Source organism: Eptesicus fuscus, chromosome 11, assembly GCF_027574615.1.
Source record: "Eptesicus fuscus isolate TK198812 chromosome 11, DD_ASM_mEF_20220401, whole genome shotgun sequence".
NCBI lineage: Eukaryota > Metazoa > Chordata > Mammalia > Chiroptera > Vespertilionidae > Eptesicus > Eptesicus fuscus.
The window spans coordinates 53,225,972-53,241,729 of NC_072483.1; the positions used below are offsets into that span (position 1 = coordinate 53,225,972).

At 41.0% G+C, this 15,758-nt stretch overlaps 1 protein-coding gene across 2 annotated transcripts in view; it reads right to left on the reverse strand.

The window, feature by feature from the left end:
• The window catches only part of PDE11A (phosphodiesterase 11A), a 296,962-nt gene that overhangs the window by 83,989 nt on the left and 197,215 nt on the right, over positions 1-15,758 (reverse strand). For both annotated transcript variants that reach the window (XM_054722954.1, XM_054722953.1), the window contains 2 exons: positions 1,514-1,660; positions 1,150-1,257 (listed from right to left, as the gene is read on the reverse strand). In XM_054722954.1, coding sequence (XP_054578929.1) covers positions 1,150-1,257; positions 1,514-1,660 — 255 coding nt within the window. The remainder of the gene's footprint in view (positions 1-1,149; positions 1,258-1,513; positions 1,661-15,758) is intronic.

The window sequence follows — 15,758 nt, forward strand, 5'->3', positions numbered from 1 at the left end:
GAGACTGTAACTTAAAACACATGGCAGACATAGCTCAGAGCAGTAAGTGATTGTTGGCGGATGCTTGGGGAGAAAAAGGGAAGACTTCGTGGGAAAAACTGGCATTAGATCAATGCCTTAAAGGATGAGTAAAATTTGAATTGGCAGAGAATTTCATGAAGAAACAGAATAATCTTCGCTCATTCGGACTGAAGGGAAATGTATGTCGTTTGGAGTTCCCTGTTTTGGATTGAAGTTTTAATCTGGGTACAGAGATGTAAGGTATTTAGATTTCTGTTATGTGAATCCAAAACTCATGTTCTCTTTTCCTTTTATATACTAAACATGTTCACACATGCATACACATGTGTATGTATAAAAAGGAATGATATATAACAGTGAGGCTAAAGAAATCAATAAATTTAAGCCAGGAAACATTTTATTAGATGATAGCTTAACAGTCTAAGTTGAAAATCAGGCCAAAACAAGCCTTATTTCTTGCCAGCAAATGGAGATGAATAGAGAATTTTGTTTCAATCTTTGCCGCAAACATTTGCTTTTAGATTAAATTCCAAGGCTTACTTCTGGCAAGCTGCCCTAGTTTTCTCCATAAAGAAAGACTGCCCACCATGACTGGGTTACAGCCCCTGGAGCAGAGATGTCAAGCCTAGTGTACCCCTACACCCTGAGAACATCCACTCCCTCTCCTTCCTCCCTGGGCTTCCCTTGGCCGCCCTGGCCATTCTCCCAGATCAGCCTTCTCAGGATTTCCGTGTCCCTGTGGGTAATGGTCACACACCCCTACTTTGGCTTTCCACCAGCCAGTCTTATCCAGTAATCTCTTTGTTCAGTTACTCATCCTCGTATCCTTTGCACAAAGATTACTTTGTAAATCCAAGCATTTCTTTTGTAAAAAGTACCAGATTCTTAAGATAAAACATTGAAGAGGCTCAGTAATCATTCCAAGACTACACCTGCTTCAAACATCAGTGATGCCACAGCGTAAAAGCTCAGACACTGTCGTGAAACATGCCCTCCCATAACCAGGTAGGTGAATTCCATGTAAAATAAATCACACGGCAATGTGTCACAGACATGGAAACGTGAAGGAGAAGGCCTGGAGGTCCACACAAATGACAGATGACTTTCACTGTCACTAAACACACTTACAGTCAACATCGCAAACATCAGCTGGCACACGTTGAAGGCGTGTCTCCAGTTGTGGTACAGAACCATTCGATAATTTTTCCTCACTGTTAAAAGCCACCGGCACAGTGTCTGAAATGGGGAGGGAAAGGTTGTGTCAGGCAGTTGTATGTGTGTCTGGCGGACCATTACCAAAACGATGCCTCGGAGTCATCTTGTTCGATTCAGATCCCTTCACAAATATCTCATGTAATTTTTTCGGTGATCCTATGAAGTGTGCAGGGAAAGTGGAATCATCTCCAGTTTGCATTTGGGAAACCAGAGGCTCAGAGTAGCTGCCATGGTGTCCCAAGTGCACTCCGGACTCACCCAGGACAGAACACCTTACCTCATAGTCGATTTTAAATTTCTGAACCATCCCCAGCTCCATGAACATCCGAAGAGCAGCCGTGATCATGGCATCAACGTCGAGAGAAAAGTCATCAAAATGTATGTCATCGATGGCAAGTTCTGACACCAAAGGGATGTTGGCTGCCTACGAAAGCAAAAGACATAAGTCAAGGCAAGTTCACCAGCTTTTCCAAGCCCCGCATCTCGCCCTCCTCTCCTGCTTATCTGACGGGCCACATAAATCAGACCTGACCTGCACTTACACCCTGATGCAGCTAAACTCTGAGCTGGAAATGTCTTTTGTTTCTGAACTGCAAATGCCCCAAGCAAATGAAAGGGGGAGGGTAAAAAGGAAGCTAATCTGAAGAAAAAATATACACACTGGATCTAGTCTGCAGGATTTAGAATACAAAGCTGTCTAGTTTACTGAAACCACAGTCATACAATATATTCTGATGCATATTACAGAGCAGTAAATGCAAGAAACATCTGGGCAGCCAGCAGCTGTGAATTTTAATTGCTGCCATTCAGGAGAAGGACATGGGGATACACTGCGCTGCCTTGTTTTTTGTATCCTTAAATCCTGTAGCTGTGCACGTGCTCTTTGTTACACGCGTTGTTGTGTATATTCATAAGGATGGAAAGGATCAGAGAGCACATCTGATGTGAAACCCCTAAAAATGGAGGGCTAGCAAAATGTGTATTTTTAACAAAACAAATACTTGTAGGGTTAGTATAGGCATATGCTTCATTGAAGGAATAAATTTGCAAGATGGTTTAGCTTCATTATCTCTAAACCATTTGATAATTTTAACATAATTACAATAGTGATTATACAAAGTTGTCCCTTTGTATCTAAGGAGAATTTGTTCCAGGAACCCCATAGGTACCAAAGTCCATGGATGCTCAAGTCCCTTATATAAAATGGCATAGTATTTGCATATAACTTACATACATCCTCCATATACTTTAAAGCATGTCTAGATTACTTACAATACCTAATACAATGCAAATGGTATGTAAATACTTGATATATTGTTTAGGGGATAATGACAAGAAAAAACTTTGTACATGTTAAGTTCAGATAAAACCCAAAACCATCATAGGCATAACTACATAGTACAAGTCAGCAACAACATAACATTTTTGTTCCAATAGTTTCCATCTGCCCTTGGTTTAGTCCTCAGATGTGAAACCCCTAAATATGGAGGGCTAGCTGTATTCATTGTTTTCAAAACACTCATGTTAGGCAGCTGTCAATCAATTGTCCCACACAAATTTAAAGGTGGGGAAAAAATCTTTTTTTTCTGATTTTATTGCGTTTACCATATTTTGGGGGCCCATCTTGGTAAGGGAATAATTTCTGTGTTTTCAGATTATCAGGGACCATTCTGCTTCCATATTTCTAATCTATTCCCTGGGTGTAAATTCCCAGGGAATAACTTATGCCCTGGGACTAGTTTGGCTGAGCAATGAAGTCCAACTCTGGTGACTCTAAGCATCCCAGAAACCATAGCATCAGCCCTTTCTTCCCACCTCTATCTTCCTCCACAGGCATTTACATCTCTAGGCTAAAATCCAAGCACAACATGAAAGAACAATGAACAAATACATAAATTACAAGACAAGTTACATTCTGCAGATTGGTTATTTTCATTAAAAAATGAATCAGCTCATCCTTCAGTGAATCATTGTAATATATTAACATGTTTGTAGAATCTAGCTCCTTGGAATTAAAAAGGTAAGACTTGTGAAATTCAAACATGGTGGTGGTAGAAATAATCTCGGTGTGTATGTCCTTATTCGAAGTTCCTGGCCTTATGCTAAGCACTTCAGTACTTTGTTTTTTACTTTAAAAATATTTTAAAATCAAAGTTATACATGCACATAATTTAAGAGTTAATTAGTTCTGCACAGCTAGACACCCCCCCCCCCCCACACACACACACACACTTGTGGAACTCCTCTGGCGCCAAGATTTTTAATTATTTTGTTTTAAGTATTTTTATTAACTTCCCAACATTGAAGATGAAGAGTAAGCTGTCTAACACTTTATCTGTAACCTCTGTGATCTTCTACACTAACCCTTCTTACTTCCCAATATACAGGGTGGGTCAAAAGTAGGTTTACAGTTGTGAGTAAGCAAAACACAGAGTCCAGTCTTGTATTATTATTTATTAATTATTGTATTTTTCTATACTAATAACTGTATACCTACTTTTGCACCACCCTGTAATAATATAATAACTTTGTTTAGAGAAATATTCAGGGTTATATTATCACCGCTATGTAAAAGATAGTCATAGCTAAGTCATTAAATTTACTATAATTATTTTTTCTTTCCTTGACAGCATTTTGTATTTTGCAGAGTTAATAATTATCTTTTTAAATCTGTGCTTAGTTTTCTATATACTTACCATTAATTCAACCCCCTAAACTCCCCACAATTATCTAAGTCTCATCTGAAAAAAAATTGATAGCATCTTAATTTTGTTTCATGGATACAATATCTTCTCTTACCTCTCTGATGGTGTTGATGATAATTCTACTTGATATTTTCGTCTTCCTTCATAACTCAGAGTTTCTGCAATCTGTACTGGTGGGCTTCTATGCCTGATACCTAGCTTTTGCCCCAGGGTGTTCCTCCACCATACTTCCAGGGGCGTCTCCATCTCTTTTTTATTTCTATATCCGACATCTTTCTCTCTTCCTTGTTTCTCTACTCATTACAGTGAGACATCTTCCAACAGTTTCCCAAGAGAAAGTGTGTGGTAGGAAAATGTGTGTGTCTGATTGTTTTCATATTATGGTCACAATTGATTGATAATTTGTCTAGCTATAGATCTCTAGGTTGGAAATAATTCCATTAGAACTTGGAAGGCACTGCTGTTTCAGCTTTAGATGTTATTTTTGTTCAGAGTCCCAATCCTTTGAAAATGACTCCCTCTCCTGGGCCATTTTTGTAGGCTCTTCTGTTTTGGCTTCCAAAGTTCTGAAATGTCATGAAAATGTGTCTAGGTGTGAGTTTATTTTCATTTACATTTCTAGGTACTTTTGAACCCTTTAATCTGAAAAGTCAAGTCCTTTAATTCCAGTAAAAAAAAGTAAAATACTCTCTTGGATGAATCAAAAAAATCTTTCCCCTCTTATTTTTCAGGAATTCCTTTTATTTAATCTTTGGCCTGGTTTTATTTCCTCTTTGGCCTGGCTCTTCTTTTCGTGTCCATATACTTCTTTTTAATTGTTTAAAAATAGCATCCTATTCCTGGCTGGTGTGGCTCAGCTGGTTGGGTGTTGTCTGTGCACTGAAGGGTTTCGGGTTCAATTCCCAGTCAAGCACTTGCCCAAGTTTTGGTTCAATCCCCAGTTGGGGGCGTTCAGGAGGCAGCCGATTGATGTTTCTCTCACATCAATGTTTCTCTCTCTCTCTCTCTCCCTTCCTCTCTCTCTCTCAAAATCAATTTTTAAAAATATTTTTAAAATAGTATCCTAATTTTGTTTCATGGATCAATATCTTCTCTTGCCGCTCAGAATAATAATGATAATTCTAATTGACATTTTTGTCTCCCTTTATATGTTACTTTACTCCCTTAGCTTTGTTTTAATTGTGGTAAAAAACACAGAACATAAATTTATTCTTTTAACAATTTTAAGTGTACAGAACAGTATTGTTAACTATCTGCACATTTTTGCACGATAGATATCTAGAACTTTCCATCTTGTATGACTGGAACTCTGTATCCAACGAACAACTCCTCATTCTACTTTTCTGTTTCTATGATTTTGACTACGTTAGATACCTCACATAAGTGCAATCATGCAGTAGTTGGCTTTTGTGCATGTTTTATTTCACTCAGCATAATGTGTTCAAGGTTCACTCAAGTTGTACCAGGTGACAGTATTCTTTTGTGTACAAGGCTGAATAAATATCCCATTGTATGTATACTATTACACCACATTTCTGTACCAACTCATCTGTGGAGCAGAGGCTGTAAAGGCATTAGAGGTTTTCCCTGGCGGAGTGGTAATCTTTGTTTTTCTCCTCCTGTTTAAGCAGGGCTCTAAAAGCTTCCATTAGAGTGTCTGGAGGCTGCTCTGTAAAGGAATCTGGTCAACTGTTTCCTTGGGGAAGCCACCAAATGTTGGTATCTTTGGGACTTTGCTCTTTAGCTATTCAGATTCCCCAGGGAAGCATCTTCTGGCTGGAGCCGGTGGGGAAGGGGCGTGGAGGAGGAGCCTCAGCATTGGTCAATAATTCTTCATCAACCCCCTGCACTCCCACCTCAAGTTTGGCACTGGGGTCCCCCTAACCCGAGGACCCACTGTTATACCCTCTTCAGAGGACGAGCCTCCAGTCTTAAGGCATGGAGGCATGAGACAAAGAATCCAGAGATCAAACGGCTTCTTAGATTCTCTGTTTATCTGTTTATAGCTCCACCTGTATCCCTTCTTCCAAATCAGCCAATTCCTGAGCTACTTAGGGGCAAGAGTTTGTGATATAAATCTGTTTGCCTCTCAGCTTTTCCCATTGCTAGCTTATGTTGTCTTTCTTGGTTTTGCTAAGTTACTTAACACTTGTTCATTCCTTTGTGTTTGAGAATTTGTGCCTTAAAAAATATCCCAGCCCTAGACAGTTTGGCTCAGTGGATAGAGTGTGGCCTGAGTTCCAAAGGGTCCAGGATTCGATTCCGGTCAAGGGCACGTACCTCGTTTGCAGGCTTCTCCCCAGCCCTGGCCCTGGTCAGGGCACGTGCAGGAGGCAATTAATTGATGTGGCTCTCTCACATTGATACTTATCTCTGTCTTTCCCTCTGTCTTCCACTCTCTCTAAAAATCAATATCCTTGGGTGAGGATTAAAACATAAATAAATAAATAAATCCCCTTATTGTTCTTTTAATGTGGTTGGTTACGGAACACAATAAAGTTAGTGTGTTTACCATCTTTACCTAAAAATCATGGAAATTATCTTTCTTGAATGTCTTAAATAAGCAGCTTGGAGAACTCAGAGGTAAGCCAGCCTTCGGTCTGTAGTCCCTTTGCCTCTCTGTGCCTGGGCCTGGCTGCACCGTGTAGACCTTTCTCTTGTTCTGCGCCTGTGTGTTCACTCTCGTCAACCCTGATCTCGCTTCTTGGGCTGGGACAATCTTAGAGGCAGGCGCCATGTTTCCTTCCCTCAGGAAAGCTCCTGAATGACTTTCTGTCTTCATCACATGTTTCCAGGCTGTGCATACAGAGAATGCCATGGACTTAGAATGATCTGTGCTTCCTTTAATTTGTTCAAATTCAAACTCAAATACAACTGGAAACCCATTTTCCAAGATGGTAAAAGCCCAGCCCCCAAAGACACAGGTGGCTGGTCTCCCAAGAGTCAAAGGAGGCCTAGCAGAAAGAGCAATGGAGACGGCATTGCATCTCCCCAGGTGGCCCTGTCCCGTAGATTATTAATAGTGTGTCTCCTGTTGCCGTTATAAATCCTCTATTCTGCAAAGGCACTAAATTCACTTAATCATCTTAAAAATTAAAGAATATAGGCATTTTTTCATTATGAAATGTTAATGGAAAGGAAATAAGAACATTAAGTTGAAAAATGTAAGATGACCTCTGGTTCACTAGACCCACTCTTATTGACCTTGTCTTTTTCTCCCTAATAGGTTGATTGATCCACAGTTAAATCATACCAGTCTATAGATCACCCGGAGCCCTGTCGTAAACCCTCACTGGCACTTGTAGATGCAGAAAAAGTCCCAAGCCTTTCAGGAATGACCATTTTCAGCTATTTTGAGACATATGGACAGTTTGCATCCACGTTCCTAAATCCAAGAGCAGTTTCTGGAGGAAACTATGAAGAATAATGAAGAATAAAGAGGAGGCGTGTTCTGAGGAGGCGTACACGAAAGTTTAGACTGTAAAAGATTCGGGGAAAGCCTTCTGTTGCCAGATTTCCTTATTATGGACACACATGCCCCCACTATCTCTTCTGATAAGCAGACAATGGGATTGTATCTTCCAAACCTATAATTACTCTAGCCATAGGATATTAACAAAACAAATCAAAGTCAACTTCTCCAAGTGTCCGTCTTTGACTTTTAAATATTTATGAGGCACCATATCCCTAAATCAAAGAGGAGTGCTACAATCCAAAATAACTACTGAATTAATAGCCAGGAAATAACATTTGGATAAAAGAACCATTTACTTTATTGCAGCGATAAATGAAAACACAGAATTATGAGTCTGGGAGCTAATTTGAATAATGTTCCAGAATTAGGACTCTAGCTGTCTGGGAGTACCTGGTATCCTTTGACCATTCCTTTTTTTGTTTGGGTCTTAATAGGTAAGTGGTTATCAAAGTGAGTCATAAAACTGCCTCCTCTAAAATTGAAAAGGTAGCTTTGCAAAGAGGCTGTAAAATGTTAAAATGTAATCCTGGATCCTTTGACACATGAATATTACATTTTGTATGCTCAAAAAAAGGGAAGAAACAACAAAGTGGGCAGTGGTCCAGCCCTAGTAATTCAAAGGAGAACCGACTTGTTGCCAACCCAGCCCACTCACTCACCCCTCTGAACAAAGTGGGGGACTTTAGGGTTCTCGGATTAATGATGACAGGAGACTGGGCTACAATGATGAGGAAGAAACTGTAAAGTTCTTTGTTTCGCCAGCACTGTTATAGCACTTACCACATGCAGGCACTATTCTTGCACTTTCTATACTTATTAACTCATTTGGTCTTCACTAGGACCCTAAGAGGTAAGGAATACTTTTAATCCTATGTTATAGAGGAGGCAACTTGTTCAAATTTGTTCATTTGTGATTAGCAGAGGTGAATTTGAACCTGGGGAGGTTGGATCTAGAGCCTGTCTCTGAACCGCTGTGTGCCTGAGGGCTCTCCATTCCTGTACGACACAAACGATCTTGGCCCACGATGGACAGTGCTTGGGACTCAGATCCAAACGGACTAGCCTGTGAATCCATTTCCATACTGAGCAGCCTGGATCCATCTGAGGGGACAATATTTTGGTCCTTACTTATATGAATCCATTTGGGGAAATCTCCAAACTAGAACGTGACTATAGAATAAGCTCCAGTTGTTAGCTTTGTTTTATTAGAGCAAACACAGAATTAGCTCAATCCTCCCAAGACCATCCTGCAAAAATATCTTGTCCTCGGAGGGAGCAGAGGCGGAGGCGAAGGCTCAGACCAGCCAGCAGAGCACTCCTGGACTCTGATACCACGGTGGCCCAGGCAAGGTACCCGGTAAAGTAAGGCACACAGACATCATCTCAACATGGGCTGAATGGGTGAGCCAGGCTGGGGGAAGATCTATAATCCCAAGTGAGCTCTCTTTCCTGCCTGCCTGAAATATCACCATTAGAGTTCCGTCAATATAGGTCAGAGACGTCTTCCCTATTAAAATGAAAATACCTTTGATGCAATGGGGTGGAAAGAAAGGCTCATAAAGCAGAGCAGAAAATGAGAATAATTCCTTAATGAATGAAACAGTAATTTAATCATTGTTTCAACAACTAGACAGAAAATGATGAAAGGAGAAAGAAGGCGAGGGAATTTTTGCACCAGCAAGAGGGGAGGCTAGGACATCAGTCCCTAGTGATGGATCAGGGTTTGGAAACCAGTGAGTTGGTCCTGCACTTGATTAACAAACAGCTAAAGACTAAGGAACATCATACTCCCTGTTTCTACAGTATAAAAATCACAGGTTTATGAAAAATTGCCACTGAGAAGAATTCACAGGGACAAGCGCACACTAGTACCGAACCATGACACCTAAGGCACAGTGGGCAGCAAGGGGCATGGAGCCTGGAGGCCTGTGAAGTCGTAGAGAACGACAGTGTTGGAGAATCAAAGGAAACTTGAAGCTCAATGTCCCCTCTTCATGGTTTCGGCAAAAGTCCAACTGCCCCTGCCCTGCGTGCTGGTATGATGGGTCCCAAAGCACTGTCACAAAGGTCCACACCCACCAGGGAAGCAGAGCCAGGCTGCAGCAAAGCTGCATATTGGGATTAGGATTAGCTAATGGCAACAGTGGGCCTCCCTGGGGGTCAATAGGAGGGTGGGGAGCCACTGACCAGGGCGTGGTTTTGTTTGGGTTTCTTATTCACATCAGGGGCCTTGTCCCATGTTCCTCTCCCCTGGTTCCATATCTTGAGCCCCATCTTTTTGTCCTGCTAGTTGGGGTTAGGGGTGCAATCTGTCACCGTGGACAAATGTGGCAGGCCACCCAATCATCACTTTCTAGTGAGCTAGTGAGAAGAGATATTTCAGTATTCATGCCTCCAATAGAAACTACTACTCATCCTGTTTTGGAGAAAAATAGTCTCAACTTTCCAAGTTTTTCTTGGTTTCTCTCTGCAGCAAGATAAATAAGAATTTATATACTTTTACTGATAGATCCAGGAAATATTTGTATTGGTTTATGCCACAAGAGCATATGAAGTATTATACAAATGTTTCCATTCTTAGGGCTGAATAAAGCAATCACCTTCAGTGAAGAAGCAATCTCTCACGTGAGGCAGGGGGTACAGGGCCCATTCCTCAGCCACAGTTCCCTGTCTTGAATCATACCTAGACTTATTCTCAGATGGATGAAGGTGTCCCCCAAAACACACTCACACATCATCCATGTACACAATGTCATGAGCACACACACACCTTTATTTTTAATTTGCTTTTTACTTCTACCAGGTATCTTATTAGTCCTTTCTGTCTTGCCTTTCTATCAGACTGTCCTCAACACTGACCAACATTTTAATTTTAATTTTACTCTGACTCTGTATTGGTCATGTATGTTTGACTATTTGACTTAAGCTGAATATGCTGGATAGAAAAAAATATTTTGGAAAGAGAATTATAAATTTAGAAACCCCCATTTCAGAGTTAGTGAAAACTTACCCTTATTAATTAACATTGTTAAGTTTATTCAGAAATTTAACAACATTAATAATTTTCATTTAAACAATTAAAAACTCGACCATGCTTCGACAGATTGCCTCTTTCTGTTGGTGCTGAGGAGACTACACATTAGAAGAATGCTTTTCCCCTGTTGTACATTACTGAGATGTATGATGTACCAAGCATCATACAAAGCACTTTAATGATCTCATTTAATACTCCAGTAGATAATGTTCCATTATCAGGACCAATTTATCCCCCCAGCACAGATGAGGAAACGAGGTTAAGAACATAAGTAACGTGCTCAAGGTCATATAACTAGAAAACTGCTGAATCTGCCTCCTGCCCCTTATGTTTATAACTTCTACCCTGTGTTATCTTTACAACCATTTGATGTTCTCTTAGCTTAGATTCACTGTGGCTTTGCCACAGCATTATTAAATCCAGGTGTTCTTGTCCATGCAGTATTTATTTATTTTCCTACTTATCTTTGTAAGTCTGTCTCTCATCATTTATAAGTTCCTTAAGGAAAGGAATAAGTTTCTCCAATGTCAGCAATTATTAGTTTAAAATTATTTCTTAGCTAGTAACTTAATAAATGTGGGTTGGTGGTATTCTAAGTGCATAATGTGTGGAGCCAAACAGATGTGCCTTTGAATCTGAGTTTTGCCACTTGCTAAAACTGTGGCTTTGGGCATCTCTTTCCTCTTCTGTAAAAGGAATATAACAATAACCATTTATCATAGTCATTAAAATCATTAAGTGACATAAAATACTTAGCACAGTGCCAGGCTCCTACTAGGCCCTCAATATACTATGACAGTATATTAGTTTGCTAGGCTGCCATAATAAAATATCACAGACTGGGTGGCTGAAGCAACAGAAATTTATTTCCTCACAGTTCTGGAGACTGGAAGTCCAAGATCAAGATATTGGCATGTTTGGTTTTGCCTACGCCTCTCTCCTTGACTTGCAGATGGCTGCCTACTAGCTGTGTCCTCATATGGCCTTTCCTCTGTGTGGGGCATCCCTGGTGCCCTTCCTCTTCTTATAAGGACAACAGTTGTTTTGGGTCAGGGTCCACTCTTATGATCCCATTTAGCCTTAATTACTTCCCTCAAGGCCTCATCTCTAATACAGTCACATTCTAAGGTACTGGGGTTGGGTTTCTACATATGAATTTTGTGGGGACATAATTCCACTCATTACAGATGATTATCATTATTGCAGACTAATTAAATACTAAATTTCCAGAAATTCAAAACAAATAATTGATGGCAGACTCAAGAATGGTGGTCCCCTTCAAAAGTATCCTGATTGCAATTCTAGTCCTTCCTCTTCCTGGTTCCTTAGAGAAGGCAATCTGGAAAGGCTCTCTCCCCATATTTTGCCCCATATTCCTTTTAGAAAGAAATATATTCAGTGCTGGAATTGGAAGATACACTGGGAGGAAACATGATTCGTCAAGCTCAGGCTAAACACTTCAAAAAATAAGGATTGGGAGTGGGGGGTTGTGGGGGACTGTGAACTTGTTGAATATGAAATCGGATTCCCTGTTCTGCCAGGGAAGGCGATCCTCTCGTGAAGAGCTGGCAGCTGAGTCAGTCTTCAGCCTAATGTCTTGTTGAACAAGCCCTACTACCTGTGTTCCTGTCGTTGTACTTCCCTTGGAAAATTACTGCATGGCTCTGCTATGAGATGTCTCATTCCCAGAGCCCCAGCATGCCGACCGCAGTGTGTCTCACCACGTGGGGCTCAGCAGAACTGGGTCTGCGAGGCTCTGCTCTTATCACTTTGTGATGCCTTCATCAGGACCTCTAACCACCGGCAGTCTCTTGCATGAATTCTCCCAGTATATTGTGTCCTTTTCTCTTCTACAGCATTTACCATCATCTGCTCTTTGTTCAAGTTAGTCATTCTCTCATTCATCCATTCAATAAATACTTAGTGAGGGCTTACTATGTGCCAGGTACTTCGCAAAGTGCTGTGTAGCTATCCATTTTACTACTAGACAGGGACTCCCCTAAGGACAGAACAGAACAGAAACAGTGTCTGCTCCATTTTTGTACCACCCAGAGGACCAGCCACTTGGCAGGCTTTCTGTAGATATTAGCTAAATTCCATTGACAGAGGTAAAAGGATACTTTCTCTGACAACACTTTCCTTGGAAGGAAGGGGTGGTTAGGAAAGTAAAAGGAAGAAGTACTTTGAGGTTTGAAGAAAAGCTCCATTTCCAATAGGCAGCAGAGGTAATAAAGGTTTGAACTTTCAACCTATTTCCTGAGAGAGGGGCCCCCAGGGAAGCGGGGGCATGGCAGAGACAGCATGAGGGGAGTGTGAGGCACCAGCCTCATCACAGGGGCATCACCAGGCAGCTCCATAGCTGCTGCCCATGTCCTCCTCTGCTGTTTCTGGAATTTGTGGATAACGTGTTTCTGAATTGACCTCCCTCCTATGTAAACAGCTAAGTGATTTAATGATGTGAAAAGTCATTTGATAAAGGCATTTATAATAGCTTTGCTTTAGTTCTCTTTGGGACAAGGAGAGAGATAGAAGAATCAAAGCTTAGACCAGATGCTGATTACAGACACCAGAAGTAAAACTTAAGTTTCAAATAATGAAACTTTGCTGATTTCATTATTTTCTGTTGAAATCTCATAGTCTAAGATCACTAGGATCATCGATTGTTAGCCCCATACAATAGTTAAATGTGTAAATGCTGCTTCCTTGATTTTGGCTCTGATGGAAAGGACATGAGGACAGGACATATGCAGAGGGCATGGAACTTACAAGGTGAAGGGCAGGAACTGAGGGATGAGGGAAGGACACTGGGTCATCAACTGCTCATTGAGCACTTACTCATGCTTTTAACAGTGCAAGCATCAGATAAGAGGGCACAGTGTAGCAATACCTCCGAAATCAACCTCCCCTGATTTAGGATGGCCAAGAAATAGTAGTTCACTCAGAACCTTTCAAGAGAAAGAAAAAGGAAGGGAACTAGCATTTTCTGAGCAGCTACCACCTGCAGGTAGGCTCTCATTGAATATGCACACCTCTCTGAGGCCCAGCAAGGTTAACCAACTTGCTGGTGAAGAGCTTGATTAAGTTAAGAGGACATGAGAAATCTAAAGGGAAGTCGGAGAGGGGGTGGTAGAGTAAGGAGTTGGTCAGTTTTATCACTTCAATGCCCAAGAATCAGGAAGGGATCAATGAGTAGGCCTGTGCACAAAATTCAAGTTGGAAATGAGAGAATGTGTGAGCAGGGGAGCCTAAAATGTATGTGTGCCTTGGTTGGATGGGATAACTTGTGCTTTTTAGGTAGTATCTGGATCATTAGAAAAGAAAAATAAGGTAGGGGCCACTTGGTGTCCAGACCTTGGGTTTTCCTTCCTTCCCTCCTCTTATTCCCCTGCCCAGAAGTGAAACTAAGCAAGGCAGGAAAAGCTGGGCTGGAGGCTTAAAAATGTCTAAAACCAAAAGGGACAGAAGGAGATGGGAACCTCAATGGGCTAGAAATAGAAAAAGATCAAGATACTGGGGGAGGGGAAGAAAAGAGTGTGTGGGAGAGCTGAGTGAGACATAGGAGGAGGAGGGGTATATGCCCTTGTGGCTTAGAAGGATGTCCCTGAGGTCTGACAGCGATGCTCTGTGCTGGGAGAGTGTTGACAAGTTGGACCAGTCTGAGTGTTCCAAGCTTTTTTTTTTTTTTTTTACTGTGTAACACTAGGTAGATCAGCATGAACCTTCTTCGGATTCCTTTCTGTACCTTCACACTGTGGAAGGCAGGAGGATAAAAAACATCTCCCTCCTTCTTGAATCACAGAAGATCCACCAGCCAGGAGGGACAGGGGCCATTACTCAGGCACTGTCTTATCAGGTAGTTTTCTGTATTGGGCTTCTTTATGGGGATAGCTTCTAAAAGGAATGCTTTTCTGCTCAGTGACTGTAATGAATGGTACTGTTATTTCTGATTTTTTCACTCCCTTTCATGCCCTTACACTGCTACATGACCCTGAGCTGCCCATAGATGGTGATACTTCCCTGCCCATTGACTTTGGGTTTGGCCCTGACTTGCTTTGGCCCATGGAATGTGAGTGGAAGTGATTGTATACCACCCCACCCCAGCCATGCACATGGGAAACATCTATACGGCCCAGCATGCAGTTCTGCCAGTTCTCTTACTTGAATCCTATAATGAAGAAGATATCTGAGAGACCTTTGTCTCATCCTCACTCAGCTCATTAGGAACAAAGGAGGATAGGGGTGGGCCTCTGAGTATCACTCAGACTATCTGAAAATGGTAGAAGGTTGGTGTCTTCTGGTCTAATGTAAGAGAGGTTGACTAGCTTGCCGAGGTGAGAATACCTGCTGGTGTCAGAGCCAGGATCAGAATCTCCTGATCCAGGATCAGAGCTTTCTCTATCAGACCTGCTGCCCCTTCCAAGTCCCCCTTCCAGTGCGAGGCAGAATTTAGCAACCTCTGGGCATTCTGCTCAATCTCTTTCTTAGGTCTGACTCTAATTAGCAGCATTCTGTAGCTCTGGGTTGTGTATGAGACATTTCAGATGATGCATTTAACAACATGATCATATTTATACTTCTATACTAAGAAAATTCCAGCACACAGAAATATTTTTAATAAATCGACTTTATAAATATAATAAAATTTATCCACGAGAGGATATTCTTAAAATAGTAATTACCACTGAGAGGGAACAGATTTTCTTTATGTTAATGATCCAATTAAATGGAAATTTTAGATTGAGGCCATTTTATGGACCCATATATGAGAATAGCATACTAACCCATTTAAGAAATAGAGTAGAAAGATTGTAAATGTATATTCTGAAAATGAACCAAGGCATATTTCTCATCATTCCAATTCCTCTCATAAAGACACACCAGGTGAATAAGGCCCTTTCCTATCTTATCTATTCGGGTCTTATTAAATGCTGAGATCATGCAGTGCCTTCTGCCATCTGGCGACAGTGTGTGGGTAATTCTTGAAGAGTCATGAACTGCAGGGGGAAGGAAGAAAGATTTTTGCTCTTATTAGTGTTGCTGGAGATAAACTGTGGGCATGAGACAGAGGTTATTTTTTTATTCTTTTAAAGGTCACAAAGGCTAAATGATTATAATAACATTTCACCAACTGACTCTAGGTTTTCACTAGTAAATCCTGATATTGATTTTAAAAGCTGCAAATCTTTCATTCAAATATGTCTGATAGAGTTGTAAATCCTTAAAATCCAAATCTTTTCCTGAATGAAAGATCGCTGAAAATAGATGATGGATTTCATGGGCTGTCAAAGCAAAAAAATGTTACATTTCC